Below are 21,747 nucleotides of genomic sequence, written 5' to 3' on the forward strand. Positions count from 1 at the left end.
TAGGGGCTGCAGGCCTAAGCCACTCAGCGCCCAGCCTGAGACATTCCTCTAGGCCTCCCTATGAACAAGCAGGCACTTCACCCCTTTTGCCAATCACCCACCTGCAAAGGAGAGAAGCCATCCTGAGGCCAAAGCCAGCAAAGTGAAGAGTGCAGCCCTGAGAGAACCAAGACTGTCCCTAGGTTATGTTCTTACAGGTGGCAAACATGGGCCAGAATCCTGCCCAGACTCTGCTCTCCAGGCCACGCTGGGTTGGTCTGCCCAGAAAATACATACTTTCAGGCTTGAACAAAGGCATCAAATGGGCTAATAGCAGTTCTGAAGCAAATCAGAGAATCGTGACCCGTGTCCTGTGCAAACCCTACCTGAAGCTCCCTCTTTCTTCTGACAGTCTTAGTTATATGCATCAGCTAACCCCTTTGTTGTTTTGGCCATTTAAGTTGTTTTTTATTACTTGTAACCAAAAACATCAAGGTAAATACTTTATGCAACACAAAGGTAACTGAGACTCTCCCTGTCTGTACAAAATACTCCAAGTGAAATCATTTATTCAATCACCCATTATAGCAGCTGCTGGAGACAGAGCAAGCCACAGGAACAGTGTCATGCCTAGCCTCATGGAACATATCTGTTCCATACAAACTACTCTGTTTTGGGAGAATCAGCCCACTGCCATTCACTGAGCTTCTTTAAGAAAACTGTCACCAGGGAACATATGAATAAAAAAGGTAAAAAGTACACTTAAAAACTACTGGTCCCAAGCTTTCACATTTAACAAGGATCAACCCGAAGTGCCACTCCACCCTCTTCTTCATGGAGCAGGTAAATATGACACCAAAGAACTGTGACTGTCCTCACCACTTGTACTGGCATTGTCTCTTGTGCTGTTCAATCTGGTAGATGTGTCTACTTAGATTTACATTGAAATTAACTGAAATTAAATAAAAGGAAAAGTTTCCTTTTCATAGTGTGGCGAACAAAATGTGGCCACACTAGCCACCAAAGAAGTACACAATCTCCACATGTAGCTAGTGGGTAAAATAATGAACAAAGTAGCTGAAAAACATGCCCATTACTGCAGGATGTTCTGTCGGATAGTACTGTCTTTCCCCCAGAGCTCCTTTGCTATTTTAAAAAGGCAAGTGCGGAGAGAGAAACTAAGATGGCGGCATAGGTAAACACCGAAGTTTGCTGCCTCGCACAACCACCTCAAAAATACAACTAAAAGATGGAACGGACATCACCCAGAACCACAGGAAGGCTGGCTGAGTGGAAATTCTACAACTAGAAGGAAAGAAAAAAGCATACCGAGACTAAGAGGAGGTGCGGTGCGGAAGTAAAATACTAAGGTACAGAGGCGCACGCGGAGCAGGCTGGCGGCTGAGGGCGTGGTTGTCTTTTTCAATCGGGAGGGAGTCTCAGGCTCTGAGCTTCAGTTCCGGGTGAGTCTCTGGGCACCTAGACTCATACGGGAGAGGCAGGACTGTCTGGCATCAGTCGGAACTCGAGGGCAGCTTTCTCTCATAAGTACTTGCAGCAATTGCTAGGACACTGAGAAGCGGGGCCTCTGAAGGCAGGACTGAGAGCAGCCATAACTGCTCGCTCCGCCCGCCCTATTGATCACCCCCGCCCAAGCCTTGCACGGAGGCATTTGCTGGATAGCCTCAGGCAGAGGCTAGATTAGCACCTCCCTAGAGATCCAGGACAGAAGTTCTTTCACTGCAGAGACAGCTGATTCTCACAGCCAATTGGCCTGGAAGTCAATCCCTCCCAGTGTTATCTACAACAATCAAGGCTTAACTACAACAAGACTGTGCACAAAGACCACAAGGGGGTGCACCAAGAGTGTCCTCCTCAGGTAATTGGGGAGGCTGAACCACTGGGCCCTAGAGGACACTTAGCAAGAAAACCACTTTATTAACACAGGGAAGCATAAGAAAATGCGGAGACAAAGAAACAGGACACAAATGATAGAAATGGAGGGAAGCAAACTGCTGGATATAGAGTTCAAAACCACACTTTTAAGGTTTTTCAAGAACTGTCTAGAAGCCGCCGGTAAATTTAGTAAGACCCTCGAAAAGACTGGTGAGACCGCCGATAAATGTAGTGAGATCCTCAAGAAATCTAGTGAGACCCTCGATGTTGTGATAAAGGACCAACTAGAAATTAAGCATACACTGACTGAAATAAAGAATATTATACAGACTCCCAACAGCAGACCAGAGGATCGCAAGAATCAAGTCAAAGATTTGAAATATGCCGAAACCGGTTTGGCTCAGTGGATAGAGTGTCGGCCTGCGGACTGAAAGGTCCCAGGTTCGATTCCGGTCAAGGGCATGTACCTGGGTTGTGGGCACATCCCCAGTAGGAGATGTGCAGGAGGCAGCTGGTTGATGTTTCTCTCTCATCGATGTTTCTGACTCACTATCTCTCTCCCTTCCTCTCTGTAAAAAATCAATAAAATATATTTTAAAAAAAAAAAGATTTGAAATATGAAGAAGCAAAAAACACCCAACTGGAAAAGCAAAATGAAAAAAGAATCTAAAAATATGAAGATAGTGTAAGGAGCCTCTGGGACAGCTTCAAGCGTACAAACATCCGAATTATAGGGGTGCCAGAAGATGAGAGAGAGCAAGATATTGAAAACCTATTTGAAGATATAATGACAGAAAACTTCCCCTACCTGGTGAAAGAAATAGACTTACAAGTCCAGGAAGCGCAGAGAACCCCAAACAAAAGGAATCCAAAGAGGACCACACCAAGACACATCATAATTAAAATGCCAAGAGCAAAAGACAAAGAGAGAGTATCCGAAAAGCAGCAAGAGAAAGACAGTCAGTTACCTACAAGGGAGTACCCATACAACTGTCAGCTGATTTCTCAACAGAAACTTTGCAGGCCAGAAGGGAGTGGCAAGAAATATTCAAAGTGATGAATGCCAAGAACCTACAACCAAGATTACTTTATCCAGCAAAGCTATCATTAAGAAGTGAAGGTCAGATAAAGAGCTTCACAGATAAGAAAAAGCTAAAGGAGTTCATCACCACCAAACCAGTATTATATGAAATGCTGAAAGGTATCCTTTAAGAAGAGGAAGAAGAAGAAAAAGGTAAAGATACAAATTATGAACAACAAATACACATCTATCAACAAGTGAATTTAAAAATCAAGTGAATAAATAATCTGATGAACAGAATGAACTGGTGATTATAATAGAATCAGGGACATAGAAAGGGAATGGACTGACTATTCTTGGGGGGAAAAGGGGTGTGGGGGATGCAGGAAGAGACTGGGCAAAAATCGCGCACCTATGGATGAAGACAGTGGGTGGGGAGTGAGGGCGGAGGGTGGGGTGGGAACTGGGTGGAGGGGAGTTATGGGGGGAAAAAAGAGGAACAAATGTAATAATCTGAACAATAAAGATTTAATAATAGAAAATAAATAAATAAATAAAAATAAAAAAATAAAAAGGCAAGTGCGGTGCTGAGGACGAGGTCCCTAGGGATTATCAGACTAATGCCAGGATCCGGAAGCAAGAACCTGACCTTCCACCTGCACAGATGCACACACCCAGTATTTGCCGCCCTAGAACTAGTAGCTCAAATCAATTAATCTTTCTGTTCTTGACTCCCTCCTGCAATCAGTGTTCATTCAAATACAGAGTGGAGTCTGTTACCATCATTTATTACAGCGGTTCTCAACCTGTGGATCGCGACCCCTTTGGCGGTTGAACAACCCTTTCACAGGGGTCGCCTAAGACCATCCTGCATATCAGATATTTACATTGCGATTCGTAACAGTAGCAACATTACAGTTATGAAGCAGCAACGAAAATAATTTTATGGTTGGGTCACAACATGAGGAACTGTATTTAAAGGGCCAGAAGGCTGAGAACCACTGATTTCTTAGGTAACTAGAATTGAAAAGGCCAGTATTTTAGGACTTCCCACAATCAGCCAGAACTTTTTTAAACACTGGTGGGGTCACAGGGCCTACCACCCAGGATTCTGATCACGAGATCTGGACTGGGGCCTAGTGATCCCCATATTTCATGAACACCTGGGTGATTCTGAATCAGTGGCTGTTTGTGGACCATTCTCTGGGGTCGGGGCATCAGGCTGTGCTGGGCAGGGAGACATGAGTCAGTACCACTAATGAAGTCACCCCCAGACGCCCACATCTTGAAAATTCTCCCGGGTAATTCTGATGCACTTTCCTTTCATGCAAACTTAATTTGTGGGCCTCTATTTCCAAACCTGATCATTTTCTCTGAGCAGCTCTGCCTGCAAGCTGCCGGCAGCCATCAGGCGAGGGCAAGTGCCTGGCAACAGGTACACAGGGCCCCAAAGACCCTGCAGCCTTTTCAGAACATCTCTTCCCCTCAGGAATTCTGGCAATAGGATGACTCACCACCATGTTTTATTAAACCAGACAGGCTCCTTCCACAAAAAAGGACTTCAACAGTAACCAGCTATCACATTCCCACTAATGCCTTCCCACAGTCACCTTCCCGTAAGATCATTATTTCACACAGAATTGCTTGAGCTTCCACCTTTAGCTAAAATGAACCCCAGGAAGATGCACATTGCTTACGAAAGCCAGGAGTTTCTTACTGATGGCAGTATTTCCCCACAGATTTGGAGAGACAGAAATAGACAACAGCTACGTGAATTTTTTCCTTGCTGGGCATCCTCTCTCTCTGACTTCTCTCTTCTGAATAATGAGATATGTACACTATGTGAATATAGAGAGAACACTCTGTGCTTTCTAAAGAACCGTCATATACACCATGGAGATGCTTAACCGGGGCTGTGCACTCGGCATGGCTCACTGTAGCTGCACTCTCCTCTTTACCAAAGACCAAAGCCCAGGAATTTTACCAAGGATCGCCCATACTAAAACACCAGGGAATACAGGCTTTTCCTGCTACAACTTATCCTTAAGCATTTTAAAGAAACAGAAGCCAAAGTTCATGCCAACTCAGGGGAACTGCGGGTGCCCCAGAAGTGATTGTAATAAAGAAGGAAGTGGATCCGGGCATACAGTTGTCGAAACTTGAAAACTGTCCTGAGTCTTATCTCACATCCAAAGTCCTAATTACATATAGAATATCCTATCTAAACTTTGAGTTCCTAGTCAGCCTCTTGAAATGTTCTTAAGGAGAACAGAAACACAGTCCAAATCCAAACCTAGCAAAACGTGAACTCCATGTTGAGCTTTTACTGCCCACTGTATAGTCCTCATTTTATTGAGGCCCTTCCTGGACTGGCTCACTGACTTACTTTCTACTCTGAATTACCAGAGTCCCTTTCCCCACCCTGCTGCCGAAGGCCCAGCACCCAACATGAATATGCAGAGCGATCCATGACGTCGCAGGAAAGCCAGAAGGTCTGCACTGGTTTTCAAAAAACAAAACTACCTTTAACACAGTCCCTGAAAAACAGATGCCCACTGGTCTTAAGAGTTAATCATGTTCAGAAAGCATCCACTCTTGGAGTAAAGATTAGGGTCCTTATTTACCTGTATAATGTCCAAACAAATCATGGAACTTCCCAGATACATTTAAAACCAAACCTCCCTAAAAGATTTACATAAAGTTCACTCATTCTTTTATTTGTAAGGCCACATATTTCACAGTATAATCAGTTAAAAGCAGAAAATATATATATATATATATATATATATATATATATGTGTATATATATATATATATATTTCCAGTACATATTCATATAAATGTCATCATCAAGATGCTATTTTATACCCAATTCTAAGAGTCAGCAGACCAGAACCATGAATTACTACCAGCTGTCAAAATATACCCTCTCCCCAGCTCCTCACAATTAGAATGGAGGTGCTGTCACCAAGTGGGCCCCAAATAAACTAACATGGACTAAAGTGACAAACTAGACCTCTTCTGGAACTTATTATTCACTCTGACGCACACTTATGGACCCTCACTGTGCGTTGGTCAGTCTCCTGGGCCCTGAGAATATAGACAGGGGTGAGAAATGTGATCACTGTAATTAAAGAGATGAAGTGTGAGAGACATCAAGTGAGAGACAAATGCATAAATAAGAGGTTGCAAGCTTGTCGCCTAAGGACCAAATATGGCTCCCAGATGTGTTTTGTTTGGTACATCCATGCTTTTGAAATGACTTTCCATCAACATTTTTAAAATGGCACAAAGTTGATGGGTTTTTTTTTTAACATATTCAAACTTCTGGATTTTCTTGAAAACTTGAACAACCTGGCAACACTGGGCCAATGTTTGCACGTGATAGCAGTAAGCTGAAGCTGAGTGTCAGCTGCTCCCTCTGAGCAAGACATGCTCTTCCCATTCGCCCCAGTCCCCACCACTCCCTAATGTCTTTTCAAATACCTGCTCAGTATTTGAGTTTGTGATGACTATTATAAATAAAAAATTCCAGTGCTAGGTAGTATCTGTTCTGAGATAAGTGAAGAAATACAAGACTCTCATATAAGTTGCAGGGATAGAAGTTGACGTGCTCTCTGAAGAGCACCACAGTGGTAGCTATTAAGTCTTAAAAAATAAAATTCACGTCTGCCAAGAATTCTAGACACCTATCTGAAGAAGTTCACTAAAATATATGTATAAGAATATTCATCAATGTGTGTGAAAAGTAGAAAACTGAAAACAGCCTAACCGTTCATCCTTTAATATATTATTATTTATTAGATTATAATGGTTTAATACATTATAATACAACTGAAGCATGGTTTAATATATTATAATACAACCAAAAAATTGTAATGATAAAGTAGATATATATAGATAGTGAAGAAAAAATATCCATGATATATTGTTAGGCACAAAGTATGTATTGTATGTTCCAATTTTCATAAGAAAAAGACCCTAAAAAGTCTATAAAAACGTATATGTTTGTGTGTATTTCATGTATATGTATATATGTGTGTGCATGAATATATATATATGTATATATATACACACACACACATATATATATGGTTAACAATGTGTATTTCTCTGCAATGAATGAGCAATGTGGATACATTTTTCTTTTACATTCACATCTTTCTGTATTGCACACGCTGTGTAAATGAAGGGACAAAACTAAATTTCACCAGGAAAAACAAGCTGTAAAAGCACAGACCAACTACGGACAGTCACAATACTATTTGAGTTTTTAAAAGATCAGAAACCAAAATCTAGATGCCTATGCTTTAAAAAAAAAAAAAAAAATCAGTAAAAATATAAAACCCACATGCTCCAAACTGAAGTTCTTTCTTAACAACTTGACCTTGAGTTTTGAATTTCTAACCAAGTCGCACAGACTGCAGCAGGCTGATGGTAGCTGGAGGAGGAAATGAACAGGCTTTCCCTCTCAGATGTAAATTCTAACGCTGGGCCAAGAATCCAGGTGGTAAAAAACTGACTCTATTTAAATCAAGCCCAAGTGATGCCTTCCGTGGCCACATTACATAAGCAATAGGTTCAATCACTGAACACATCTGGTCAGAATGAAGGCCCTCTGCGACCTTCAACACAATTAATTCAATATTTTCTCTACAGTTCAAAATGCTACAACAACTGGCAGACAACCATGTTAAATCATCACGGAAAAGTCAGACATATGGCTAAGTATATTTAATATGCCTTAAAAATAAGCCATGGATTTTCTAGCCAACAAGATCTTAAACAAGAATTTTTTTTAATCTAAAAGTTATGCCTACTCGTTACCCTCAAAAGAATTCAATGCGACAAATATTCATTGAACACCGACAGAAGACAGAGATTACAAAAGCTCAAAAACAAGGATGCTGGAATCAAGAATTCAAGAATTCAAGAAGCACATAACCCAAAGCAGCAAATCTGAATTACTAGTACAAGTCTGTTGTGACCCTTGAAATCCTGACATTCGTGGGAGAAAAAGGAGAGCAGAGAGGAAGGAATCAGCAGGGTTGTAAGAAAGATGAGAGAAAACAGAAGGCGGATGAGCAGAACTTCTTGAGAACTGTGGCAGCCCGCTCTGTGTTAGGCAGGTAAACACGCTGGAGTCGATGGTGTATTTCTGGGACTGTCTTCGCTGCGGCCACCTGGCCTGTCGTGCCGTCTCAGGCAGCAGTGGGACAGCCTCTGAGAGGTGCATCCACACTGACTCCCGCAGGAAAAGGACACGGAGTCAAGACTTTTCTAATGTAGAAACTGACAAGAGAAAAATGCTGAATGTATTAAATTACAGCAGACGGGAGGGTGGGAAGAGGAGACAAGGAGAGTTCATCAGTTATCAGCCATGGGCCAAAACCAACAAAATACTGCTCACATACCTGAATGTGTATCGACACTGAATCAACCTCCGGGCAGCTATTCAGTTCTTACCTAACAGGATTAGCTGACCATCAGATGCCACCACGACTTGCTTATGCACGAACTTTCCCAACTTTAACCCACAACCAATCTTGAAGCATCAAATACTTCTTCATTACTATGCACCTGTCCCAGAACTTTCTCAGCTGCACCTTCTCCCACCTCCTGGCTCTATCGCCAATAGATTCTTTCAAATCAATTGACACCTTCCTTCTCCAAACTCATTATACCGAAGGGCTCCATCAACCCCAGGATGTCAGACATGCTTGTCTTCCCCATCTAGCCCAGCGGCTGGTGGTTCAGACTGGATGCCCCAGCACCTGGTCCTTTTTCTGGACAAAACCAAGGATAAGAATGTTGGAACCAGGATCCTAACTTGAATCTCATCCGTGTCAGCTGTCTGGGGGCCAGGATAATTACCTGACCTCCCCAGCTAATTTTCTCATGGCTAAAACAGAATGGCATCATCTACCCAGGTGAAACCCAAACCTATGTCAGTGACATGTCAGAAGATCAACAGAGAACAGGCAGATGGAGGCCAGAGGGGAGAGGGGAGGGAGACTGGGTATAAAAGGCGAAGAGATTGAGAAGAACAGATTGGTGGTTACAAAACAGTCATGGGGATGTAAAACTACAACATAAGAAATAGTGTCAATAATATTGTAATAACTATGTATGGTTCCAGGTGGGTACTGGAAATATCAGGGGAACACTTTGTAAAGTATATGATTGTCCTACCACTATGCTGTACACTTGAAACCAATACCAAATAATATTGAATGTAAACTGTAATTGAAAAAAAGAATTTTTTTAGTTAAAAAAATTAAAAATATAGCAATAAATAATAGTTATGATTATTAGTTTACTACTCCGAATTCAGATTCCCAGTCTTAACCATGAAGTTCTTCCTTACAGCCGTTTTCTCTGCCTCAGCCTTACTGCTGTTTGGGGCTCAGAATTCTCTGGTGCAAGGCTATGCTTTGCATGTTCAGCAGCATCCCTGGCCTCTACTCCCTACATGCCAGTAGCACGTCCTACCCCCCGCTGTTAACCAGAAATGTTTCCAGACACTGCCAGATGTCCCCTGGGGGCAAATTTCCCCGGAAGAACCACTCTTTTAGAGGAACTCACTGAGGAGTCTCCATTTCTCAAATGAAAATTATCACAGCTGCCACCATGAAGGTATTTCGGTAAGCACTACTTAGGTCAGTGATGGCGAACCTTTTGAGCTCGGCGTGTCAGCATTTTGAAAAACCCTAACTTAACTCTGGTGCCATGTCACATATAGAAATTTTTTGATATTTGCAGCCATAGTAAAACAAAGATTTATATTTTTGATATTTATTTTATACATTTAAATGCCATTTAACAAAGAAAAATCAACCAAAAAAAAATGAGTTCCCGTGTCACCTCTGACATGCGTGTCATAGGTTCACCATCACTGACTTAGGTGCCAAGCAAAGGACTGAGTGTTTTGCATACATTTTCTCATTTCATCCTTACAACCACCCTACGAGTAAGTATTATTCTCATTTTCAACTGAGGTTCTGGGAGGTTAATGTGCCCATGGTGGCTCAGCTGGGAAGTGGCAGAGCCTGGACTTGAACACAACCAGTCTGACTGCAAACCCTTATAACACCAAGTTCCACTTTCTCCCCAGCCATTCCTGATCTGGGAGCCCAGGTACAGTGCCAGAAAGATCACAGGCCCTCAGTGTAATGTTCTCAAGGCTCATCCCTGCTGCCCAGGACGCCCTTGTCCTTCCTTGGTGCCTTACCACAACCTGCAGCCTGATGACAATCATTAGAATCCATTGTCACCAGTGACAATGTGGGAGAAGTTCAGGCAGCTTAGACCTCCACCTACGCTTGGTGAGATCTAAAGGTTTTCTTCAATTTGTCTGAACTAATCCCAACCTTTTTAAAAAGCAGCATCTGAATCATGAAGAAAAATGAGGGGTTTTTTTCAGACTTGAAAAGCTCTCCAAGGACCTGTGTACCACAATCTCCATCTCTCAAGAGATCCTTCTCTTCCAAGTGCATTCAGACAGGGGACATTCAAATAATAGTGGCCCTGTGCCATGAGGGTTACTTAAATCTCACGTTAGTCTTCCATCAGCCCTAAGAAGTAGGTACCATTACTATCCCTATTTTCAGAGGGAGACATCCGGGCATAAAGAGGTGAAGTCTCTCACCCTGGGTCACCCACTAAGGAATGGAAGAACCTGCCTTCTACCCCAGTCAGCCTGAGTCCAAAACCTGAGAATCAACAACACTGAGAAGCTGATATTTGCGGATAATTTTACAAGCAGTGCTGCAATCCTGTTAACACTGTATACTGCAATAATTTTGAAACATGGCTTATAATCAGGGCATAATTGCCTTTTAATTGCACCAGCAAGCCACTGTCCATAAAGAGAGCTTCGAATCTTACCTCATAATGGGCTGAAAGATTAGCCTTGCTGTGGAAAACATAACTGTATCCCATTAAAGGCCCACCAAATGCCTCCGTAGGCAGTAATGCTGGGGTTGACACCTTAGCCGAGAGAATGTAATTCTCTTACATAACTCGTTCTCCCGACACTGGAGACGGTAACAGTCTGTACACACAGCGGACAGTGCCCACAAAACCTCTCCTAGTCCATGTGAGGCCGAGAGTTTGCCAAGTCCCCTGACACTCAGCACGTGCTGCCCTAAACCCGTAACGGAAGCAGGCTAGCAATGCTCTCCGTCTTTGAAAATATTCCTACATCCATCAGCTAAGCTCTACTCATCCCCAACCAGAGACTGCAAATGTTAAACCGTTAGCAAGTTTAACGTGATCCATCACAAAATACCTAAATTGCCAGAGACTTTCAAACATCGGAATTTTTAGAGGCAACTGAGCTCGACAGAGATTTATTCTACATTTGACAGTGGATGTCAAGAAATGCTTGAACTGCCCTAACCGGTTTGGCTCAGTGGACAGCACGTCAGCCTGCGGACTCAAGGGTCCCAGGTTCGATTCCGGTCAAGGGCATGTACCTTGGTTGCGGGCACATCCCCAGTGGGGGGTGTGCAGGAGGCAGCTAATCGATGTCTCTCTCTCTCATCGGTGTTTCTAACTCTCTCTCCCTCTCCCTTCCTCTCTGTAAAAAAATCAATAAAATATATGTTAAATAACGAGGTCAGAGGAGGAGGTGTCATTGAGAAGGTGACATTTGGAAGAGACTTGAAGTTCATGAGGAAGCAATCCTTCCAGATGTCCATGTAAAGACCAGCAGGCCACGGACAGGGCAGAGAAGGCATGTCCTGGGCCATATCCTGGGGGTCCTGCCAGTCACTGTAAGGACCTGGCTTTCACTCTGGGATAGAGACTATGGAAATTATCAAATAATGGGTTACTCCATTATTTAATTACTTAGCTATAAAAATAGAAGCTTATTTAATCATAGAAGACACTGTTCAAATTACATTTTCTAATTTCGCAACATGCCTTCTGAAAAGATGACATCCAGAGCGCAGTGGACGCTCCCCAGGACACCTGACTATAGAGAAGTTAATATGACAGGCATGTCCTTGACGTCACGGAGGTGCAGCTATGGAAACACCACACAAATCCATCAGAAATACTACATGGGGATGCTGACATCCATAGGGATGCACACAGCAAAGCTCCAGTATTGACTAGGGATTTTTCAAGGTTATGGAGCTCAACATATGAGCTGCATGAAGACAGACAGAAACGTACTAACCTACTTTCTTAGGATGTGAATGTCAGTCCTTAACAAATTTGACAGCCTTTATTCTCAGTGTATACAAAATCAGTATATCCTGTTACACACATATACAAACTCAAGGAAGAGACCGCTAACATCAGAGACGGGTGTTTTGCATTAAATAACCATCGTTTATAAAGCAACATCCTTCATATAAACCCTTGTGGTACGGAGATGTCAGAATGTTTTCGCTTATAAACCACTTAATTCCCTTTGGTGGATATCATCAATTCTGCCCTCTAAAACCTGCTGGGGAATGGATGCCAGCAAACGTGGTGAGCCAACTGTATGCACTGCATCATAAAGTCAAGTTAGTCTATTTTTAAATATCACAGCCATTGGCAAAGAGTGGCCACTGGAAACAATGCACGAGTTGGGTTGCCTGTCCTTGCATTATTTTTTGTAAAATCTATGGAATGTTCCACAGTGTAACCTAAAAATACCCTTCAGAGAGTGGTCTTTTGGCACCAAGAACAAAAACAGATTGATTTTTGAAAGTTTAAGTTAAAAAAGAAAAAAGATATATAAACACAAAACACAATTTAAGAGCAAGAAAGGAAGGACAAAATGAGACTTACTGTAGCAAAGATCTGATTTGCTGGTGGTTGGGAAAATTGTACAAAGAGACAATGCTACAAGAAAACGGAGGTAAAGGGTCATTCTTATAGATCTTAACATAGCGCAGGTCCCACATCAACAGAAAACAGAACAAACCTCTATCATCCTGCCTGCTGAACATCTGAATTTTCACTTCGCAAACTCCAGGAGTCAACAGGCAGAAATACTGAAATATAATTCATTAAATCTGTCAGTCATTTGTTTATTTATAGCTCAGTCTAAATTATTAGACACGGGGAACCAGCTAAATGAAAGATCTGGTGATGAGGAAGTGAACGTTTTATGATCCTAAATGAGAAGAAATGAAAGATGAATAGGGAGTTAAGAGGGAAATATGTTGAAGATGGTCTAGTCTGCACTTATGTAAGAAGCGACACTGGAAAATTCATTCATGCATCCAAAATATTTTAGTGAGCACCTATGATTTGCCGGGTACTATTTTAGGCCCTGACAAATGGAGGGACAGATAAGTGAGTAAAGCTCCTTGTTTTCATGGATCTTACATCCCAGTGGGAGGGGAGACAGACAATAAAAAAGAAATAAGACTATGAAAACGTGACAAGGCTATGAAGACACACACAAGATTAGGGGTGACGAGGGGCCCGGGAGCTGTCCTCCGCAGGTGAGTGGAGTGCAAGGCCAGCTCACACTAACTCTGGAAAACTGATCACACGCAGCTCTTCCCATCTCCAGTGATGCTACAAACAGGGCCTCCCTTTCCGGAGCTGGTTGTAGGCATGGAGCAGCACAGCACCGATGAGGAGCCCGCTGAAGGTCTCTCTGAAGGGACACCAGGGGAGGAGTCAACCTTGTGACTTTACGGGCGGGGGGGGGGGGGGGGGGGGAGCAAGCCCAGAGACGCTGAAGCAGAATTTGTGGGAAACCAAGAAAGACGAAGCACTGAGTTTTCAGATGAGAACAGAATTTTGTTATAGAACTACTATCACATCTTCCAATTGTTCAAAATAAACACATAACATCAAAACAAAACAAAGACAGGCACAGAGAACTATATTCAATTGTATGTGGTCATCATTCCCTCATTCCCATGAAGGAAGGGCCAGGTGGTGGTGTTGTGGTTTCTAAATTGTGTCTTATTTATTGTCTCTATTTTGTCTCACATAAAAAAAAAAGTGGAGAGACTGTTTTGGTTCCTGGGTAATTTGCAAAAACCACAAAATTCACCTACAAAAATATGTACCCATAGCCTATAATATTACCAGTTTGGGAAACTACAATCACACCATTTTAAACTTTTGAAGTCTAAGTTATTCGTGGAATTGCCGCATTTTGAGTACAAAAGACCTGCAGGGGCACCCACTCCTTTCTGGCAAGAAGAAACTTGGGCCCAAAGAGGGTGACCAGCTGGCTGACCTGGAGCCCAGGTCACCTGCCTCACCTACTGCCATTTCCTCACTGTAGGTCCATACCCTAGAGCAGTGGTACTCAATACTGAACAAGCATCAGAATCACGGGGGGCTTGTTAAAAACACCCCACAGGCTGCACCCCCATGAGCTTCAGCATCAGTGGGGACGGGAATGTGCAATCTGACCAGTTTCCCGGGTGATACCAATGCCACTGGCCAGGGGTCCTTACTTGAGACCCACTCACCCAGGACTGGGAGTATAGGTTTTGGAATCCAACACAGTTGAGCTGCAGCTCTACTTCTGCCACTTGTATGGCCCTTAGAAAAGCCACCCAAACTCTCTGGCCCTCAGTTCCTGACGTCTAAGTTATGAGGAATAAAAAACAAAATGACCATCAAGCACTAGCTTAGCCAAGGGCCTGGCACATTCTAATGCAAGTGCTTCATAAAGACTAGCTTCATAAAGACAGCTACATCCTGTAGCAAAGTCTCCTTAATTACTTTTTTCTTTTTCCACATACTATACATAAGAATGGCTCAACATCAAAAAACAGACAAGATCAAAGATTAGCAAAAATGTGGAGCAACTACAACATTTGTAACAGCTTTATTCACCTAGCTGTTATTCAATATCCAAAAAATGATCAATAGTTCAAATGTCCATAGATGAACAAAAATATAAACAAACTGGTATGTGTATACAGTGAAATACTACTCAATAATAAAAAGGAACAATGATGCTCACAATAATATGAAATCTCCAAAATATTTTGCTGCGTGAAAAAAGCCAGACAAAGAGTACATACTGCATCATTTCACTTGTGTGGATTTCAATAATAGACAAAAGTAATTCCTGGTGAAAGAAATCAAACAGCCTTTGCCTCTGGAAGGTAGGGGGAACTGACTGGAAGGAGACATGACAGAAATTTCTGGGGTTCTGTATCTTGATCTGGGTGAAGATAACATGAGCATATACCATGGTCAAAACTCAGCAAACAATATACTTAAAAGTGTGCATCTATATCAGTGATGGCGAACCTATGACACGCATGTCAGAGGTGACACGTGAACTCATTTTTTTGGTTGATTTTTCTTTGTTAAATGGCTTTTAAATATATAAAATAAATATCAAAAATATAAATCTTTGTTTTACTATGGTTGCAAATATCAAAAAATTTCTGTATGTGACACGGCACCAGAGTTAAGCAAGGGTTTTCAAAATGCTGAAATGCCAACCTCAAAAGGTTCGCCATCACTGATCTATATATATAAAAGGCTAATATGCTAAGTGTCCAACCATCTGACCGATCACTACGATGTGCACTGACCACCAGGGGGGCAGACACTCAACACAGGAGCTGCCGAGCTGCAGTGACTTGGCAGCAGTGGTTCTTGGGTGATGCACCCCAAAACCAGGGAGGAGTGAGCCCGATTCCTCATGGGGCTGCACGATTCCACCTTCGGCTGTGGGTTACGTTGTTGCTGGGGCACTGTTGACCCTGAATCTGGTTTACTGCACACTCTGTAGGACAGCAACTTTGCAGAGTGCTCTCTCTCACTCCAGGACCTCTCAGGGCATGTCAGAGAGCCAGTTTCAGCCTGATCCCTGCAGGCCAGGCCGAGAGACCCCACCTGCCAGAGGGACCCACTCACTCTGCAGACATCGGGGAGGAGGAACAGTGGGAGGTTGGCTCCAGGGCGTGTCCAGCCCATCTCACCCAGTCCCACCCTGCCAGCCACCTTCTAATTAATTTCCATTCAATGTGCATGAATCCATGCACCAAGTTACTAGTTTTACTATAGGTAAATATATACTTATAAAGTATACATATATGCTTTATTATCTATACTAATAAAACCCTAGGTGGTCCTCGTGCCCTCACGGGATGCCCTCACGTCACCACAAGATGGCCGGCAGGGGAGGACAGTTGGGGGCAAACAGGCCAGCAGGGGAGGACAGTTGGGAGCAACCAGGCCTACAGGGGAGGGCAATTGGGGGCGACCAGGCCAGCAGGGGAGGATCAGTTGGGGGTGACTAGGCTGGCAGGGGAGGGCAGTTGGGGGGGACCAGGCCTGCAGGGGAGGGCAGTTGTGGGCAATCGGGCCATCAGGGGAGGGCAGTTGGGGGCGATCAGGCCCCAAGGGGAGCAGTTAGGCGTCAATCAGGCTGGCAGGGGAGTGGTTAGGGGGTGATCAGGCTGGCAGGCAGAACTGGTTGGGGCAATCAGTCAGGCAGGCAGGCGAGTGGTTAGGAGCCAGCGGTCCTGGATTGTGAGAGGGATGTCCCAGATTAGAGAGAGTGAAGGCCCGGGCTGAGGGACACCCTCCCCCTGCATGAATTTCATGCACTGGGCCTCTAATATATATATAAAATAACATTTATTTAACCGTGGCCAGTGTGGCTCATTTGGTTGAACACTGTCCCATGCACCGAAAGGTTGCTGGTTTAATTCCCATTCAGGGTACATGCCCAGGTTGCTGGCTAGATCCTCAATAAGGGGCATGCAGGAAGCAGCCGATCTATGTTTCTCTCTCTCCCCCTCGCCCTCTCTCTCTTTCTAAAATCAGTAAAAACATAAATACATACATACATTAAAAATAATAATAACAACACTCATATAGCATAGAGATTTAGGCATTTCTCCCTTTAAAATGAATTAACTCCAGCCCTGACCAGTTTGGCTCAGTGGATAGAGCGTCGGCCTGCAGACTGAAGGGTCCCAGGTTCGATTCTGGTCAAGGGCATGTACCTTGGTTGCGGGCACATCCCCAGTGGCAGGGGTGCGGGGGGGGTGGGGTGCAGGAAGCAGCTGGTCGATGTTTCTCTCTCATTGATGTTTCTAACTCTCTATTCCTCTCCCTTCCTTTCTGTAAAAAATCAATAAAATATATATTTTTTAAATAAATAAATAAAAATAAAATGAATTAACTCCAACCTGGTAGATCCATTTAGATTGATTCCTTCACAATCCAGGCCTGCTTCATATAATACCATTTGCTACAGACTATTTTGGTCTGTGCATATTTCCAGAGACCTACCATGAAATAGAAGCAGCAGAATTTTCTTCCACAAGAAGACAGTGACATTTCCATACAGACAGCACCCACAGTGGCCCATGTCCCTGGGAGTGGCTAGCTCAGGGGGCAGACAACACAAAAGCAACATTTTCCTTTCCATGTACCAAGTATGAGCCTACCTAATATGATTAAAACACAGTAATCAAGGCCCAGTAAGCGCAATCCTGGCACAATTTAAATCATATTCTCAATATAAAAGAGGGATCAGAAGATCAGGGAAATGCTCTCTAGTGCCATAGTTTCTGTAATGATGTTAAAGAGCTAACTATGCCTGTGTAATGATCACATGAAGTAGCTTTCATTTTGTAGCAGATTCCAGGCCAATCAAGAGTCCCCATCCACATCCTTATCCTATCCCACCACAAGGAGGACTAGAATATTTACATACACACTTGCTGTGGACAGTCCTGTGCTGCACGTGGAATGGTTCTGGGTGAAGGGAACAGCATAACACTTGGAGACACTACCATCTTCTTCCAACCCAGAGAAGTCTGATTCCAAACACACCTGATTATCTGACCAACCCTTCCAGAGTTCCAGGATGAGGCAGCCCTGGGACAATGCCTCCAGGACCTCTGCTAACTCGTGGAAGAGGTTCAGCCACACACCACATATTGATGTGGAAAACAGCTCCCATACAGAACCCAATGGACACCTGCAGATCCCCAACTAGATAGATGGCACCCCTTTCCCCAAAATGCCCTGAACTAAGACCGGTAGCTGCTCCCATCAAATGCTTTCACACAGTATGTCCTCTACAGTTCTATCAAGAAACTCACAATCCAGGTAACTAACATTAACAGCTAGACTTAGAAATAAATAACTGCTCAAATTCAATTTAAATATAACAATAATAGCTCATTGTTATTGAGCACTTTCAATGTGCAAGGCACTGTTCTGTATACTTTTTGCTTATTAGCTTATGGAATACCCTCAAAAAAGCCAGTTTGCAGATAAGGACACATTCTCTGGTGAGGCCAGGAATTGGCCCTCAAGCAAAGCCTGGGGAGATAAGCAATGAATGAAGCACTCTCTCCTTCAATGCCTCACTACCTTGTATGGAAATGAGGGGAGAGATCTAACTCACGCTTTAGAACAAAGAGAAAACTAAGAGGTACAGCCTTAGGGCACCTCAGAGGAGGAAGGATTTGTTCATCCTGGATGGTTGTTGGAGGGCTTCTTGGAGAAGGTGTCCAAGAAGGAGAGGACATAATGGAAGGAGCTTTCCAGGACTGTCACCCCTTGGCTCCCAAAGCGAAAAGGCCGTGTCTACTCCGCCTGGTCTCAGCCCCCCACCCCCACCCCCTCTACTCTGCCTGGCTCCCTCCTGTCCCATCTGGAACAGGCCTGTTAACCAGGCAGGACCAGCAGCCCTTCTTCCCTTTGCATGGTCCTCCAGCTGCTGTTGCCCCTCCAGACCAGCAGGCACACATGGGCATTTTCACCACACGCAACTCTGCCCCTTCCTGCAGCTTTCATGGTAGAGAAATGCCTAAGGCATGGGTAGTCCCAGGGGTGCCTTGGGGAATCGCTCTGTTGGACAATCCCTTGCCCTCACCAACTCCAGCAGGTAAGGGACTCCCCACCACCAGCAAGACATCACTCCTCTACAGACTCTGAGAGGGACTTGCTTCCACTCCCTCCTCACAAGGCAGCCTCTCCCCTCACCAAGGGTCAGCTCCCCACCTCTCCCGCCTCAGTGCTTAAGGCTCTACAGCCAAGGCTCAAACCCTCATTTTGGTAACTGTGTGACCCTAGGCAAGGGTCTGGCACATAGTAAGTTAATAATGAGTAATAGCTATCCTTATCCTCAGCATCGGGGGTGATGGAGGCAGTGATGGGTGAGATGGTAGTGGCACATAGTAAGAGTCTGGCACATAGTAAGTTAATAATGAGTAATAGCTATCCCTATCCTCAGCATCGGGGGTGATGGAGGCAGTGATGGGTGAGATGGTAGTGGCAGCATCAACTGTGATGGGTGAGATGGTAGTGGCACATAGCAAGAGTCTGGCACATAGTAAGTTAATAATGAGTAATAGCTATCCTTATCCTCAGCATCGGGGGTGATGGAGGCAGTGATGGGTGAGATGGTAGTGGCAGCATCAACTTGGGCTTGATTGGCCCCAAGCGGGACATACCCCTCCTTCCCTCCTCCAGCTCCCCGCCCCCAAAGCCTTCGGGCTGAGCCACACCAGGAGACACGTGCGTCCTCCAGCTGTAGAGTGAATGGCCCGGGAACATGGGCACCCCAACCCACCTGGAGGGTTGTGGGGTAAAGATGATTTTCTAATGGAGAAGGTCCAATTGGCCCTGCCCTCGCTCATACCCATTCTCCAGGTCTGGACAGACAAGTAGCAAAAGCACGCAGCGCTGCGCCTGCGACAACGCTCCCCCAAGGAGCCAGGAGAGCCTCCACTGTGCCCCAGCCTCAGCTCCCCGACTGTCCCCCAGGCCCAGGCGACTGTCCTCCAGGCCCAGGCGAAACTGCGCTGCACTGAGTGGCCGAGATAACAGGTTGGCAAACAGGCGCAAACCCAACCCTCTTCCCAAGGCAGGTGAGCAAACAATCTGCAACCTCTACACAACTTTGTGTATTTCTCCACGACAGGGCGCACGGCCACAATTTCCCCTCCAGACTGCGCTCGGAGGGGGAGAGCGGGAAATCGAGATGCCCCCCGGGGGGTGCGCTCCGCAGGCCGCTGCCCGCCTCTGGAAGCCTCCCGGAGGCGCGTCCCGCCTTACCTGGTCTGACGGCTTTGAAGGTGACGGCCTCCTTGCAGCTGTCGAGGACGCCCAGCACGTCGTAGCGGGGCAAGCCGGACACCCGGACCCCCTGCACCTCCAGCAGCAGCTCCCCTGCGCCCAGCCTCGGGCCCTCGCCGCCGCCGGGAAGCTCCGCCGCCGCGGCCGCGGCCACCGCTCCGACATACGGAAACTCCCCGTTCTCCGCGCCCCCCAGCACCGTCACCCCCAGCTCGCCCTGGGGTCCCCGCTTCACGGTGCATTCGTGAACCTTGCTAGTCCAGTGGTTCTTCTTCTGGATCACTTTCGACATGACGAGTCACACCCCTCCTCCCCCCAAAACAAAAATAATAACGCGAGAGACAGGTGCCCCCGCAGCACAGCCCCCGAGCCCCCGAACCCCCGCCGGCTCATGGGAGAGACGTCTCCCTCCAAAGGACGCCGCGGGAGAGAGAACTTGGCAGCCTCGCTCCCCGCACGCACGCCGACTCAAGCCATCATCAAACAAACTTTCCGGGCGGCCCCGCGAGCTCTGCACCGGCGCCCGCGAGCTTTGTTTGCATTCCGGCGCTTCCCGGTCCCCGCTCCGGCGCCCGGCCGCGCTCCCCGGGACCAGAGTCCACTCTGCGCCGCTCCGGCTATTTTTTCCTTCCTTCCTTCCTTTCTTGCCTCCTCCAAACGCGGAGCCTCCTCTTCACCTCCCGCCCGGGTCTGCCTGCCCCGCCGGCGGGCTGTTCCTGAAGGTGAGGGAAGCCCGTCCGGCCAGTTGCTGGGAGCCCCGGAGACGCCGTCGCCGAGCGGGGGTTGGGCGCCAGGGAGCGGGGGGAGCCGGAGGGAAGCGCCTGCGGCCCCTTTAAGCGGATACAAAGGCTGGGCTTGTTTTGTTACAGTTCATTCTATTCCGCGCCGCCGAGCGCAGCGGCCGGCGAGAGGAGACGCGCGCGCATGCGCCCCTCGGCCGCCCGCCCGCCCCTCCCCTCCCTCCCGGAGGGAGAGATTCCAATGTGCTTCCCTTTGGGTCCTAAAACCGACCCTCCAGGAGGAGGCCAATTCCCCGCTTTCTTACACCCCTCTTATTCCCCCTTTCCTTTCAGCGCCCTGGGCGCAGCACAGCCCCTTGGAGCTAGGGGGACGCGCACGTGTCTTACTCCAACTGTTTGCAACTTTGGAAACGCGCTTAATCTGGCTTTGGCGTTTTGAAAGCATTTCAAACAGGTGGGGGTTGGGGAGCTCACACACACCCTCGCGCGCACTCTCACACACTCTCGCCGGCCTAAGCCTTCTAATCGCCTTTGGCCAGCGGCTGGCCACGCGGTGGTCACCCCGCCAGCTTGCCGCCGCCCCCACCGCACCCCACCCCCCGCATTTCCCTCCGATCCCCTGTGCCCGACCCCGGGATGGACGCCTGCTCCCGCCTGCACTGCACCCTCGGGGTCGGGTCCTGGAGCGGGTCTTGCCAGGGTCTCTGGCCAAGGGAGATTGGGGAGGAGGGGGGCCCGCAGCACCCCCAAACGGGGACCCTGTGGATGTCACACGCCCACACACACACACACACACACACGTACCCGAACCCTTAAACTTTGGGGCCAACTTTTTTAAGACACAGTTTGGAAAACTATAGACGAGGGGAAGGAGCCAGATGGTCAGAGGGGGTTGGGGCTTTTTAACAGCCCTTCCAGCAAGGATTCCTGGAGTCGGGCATCTGCCCGGCTCGGGGTCCTTGGCTGCGCGGGAAGCCTGCGGACCCGCCCCGGCCGGGAGATACGGATCACCGGGTCTGGGATTCGCACCGCGTCCCGGCGCCGCGGGGGCGTGGGCACGGGCGCGGCAGCCGC

The 21,747-nt window shown here is 46.3% G+C and overlaps 1 protein-coding gene across 16 annotated transcripts in view; it reads right to left on the reverse strand.

The window, feature by feature from the left end:
- The window catches only part of MAGI1 (membrane associated guanylate kinase, WW and PDZ domain containing 1), a 563,313-nt gene extending 543,043 nt beyond the window's left edge, over positions 1-20,270 (reverse strand). For all 16 annotated transcript variants that reach the window (XM_070390955.1, XM_070390954.1, XM_070390950.1 and 13 more), the window contains exon 1: positions 19,913-20,270. In XM_070390955.1, coding sequence (XP_070247056.1) covers positions 19,913-20,225 — 313 coding nt within the window. In that variant the 5' untranslated portion in view covers positions 20,226-20,270. The remainder of the gene's footprint in view (positions 1-19,912) is intronic.
- Positions 20,271-21,747: the final 1,477 nt, after the last annotated feature.

Source organism: Myotis yumanensis, unplaced genomic scaffold, assembly GCF_028538775.1.
Source record: "Myotis yumanensis isolate MYYU_CA2020_CCGP unplaced genomic scaffold, mMyoYum1.0.hap1 SCAF_14, whole genome shotgun sequence".
NCBI lineage: Eukaryota > Metazoa > Chordata > Mammalia > Chiroptera > Vespertilionidae > Myotis > Myotis yumanensis.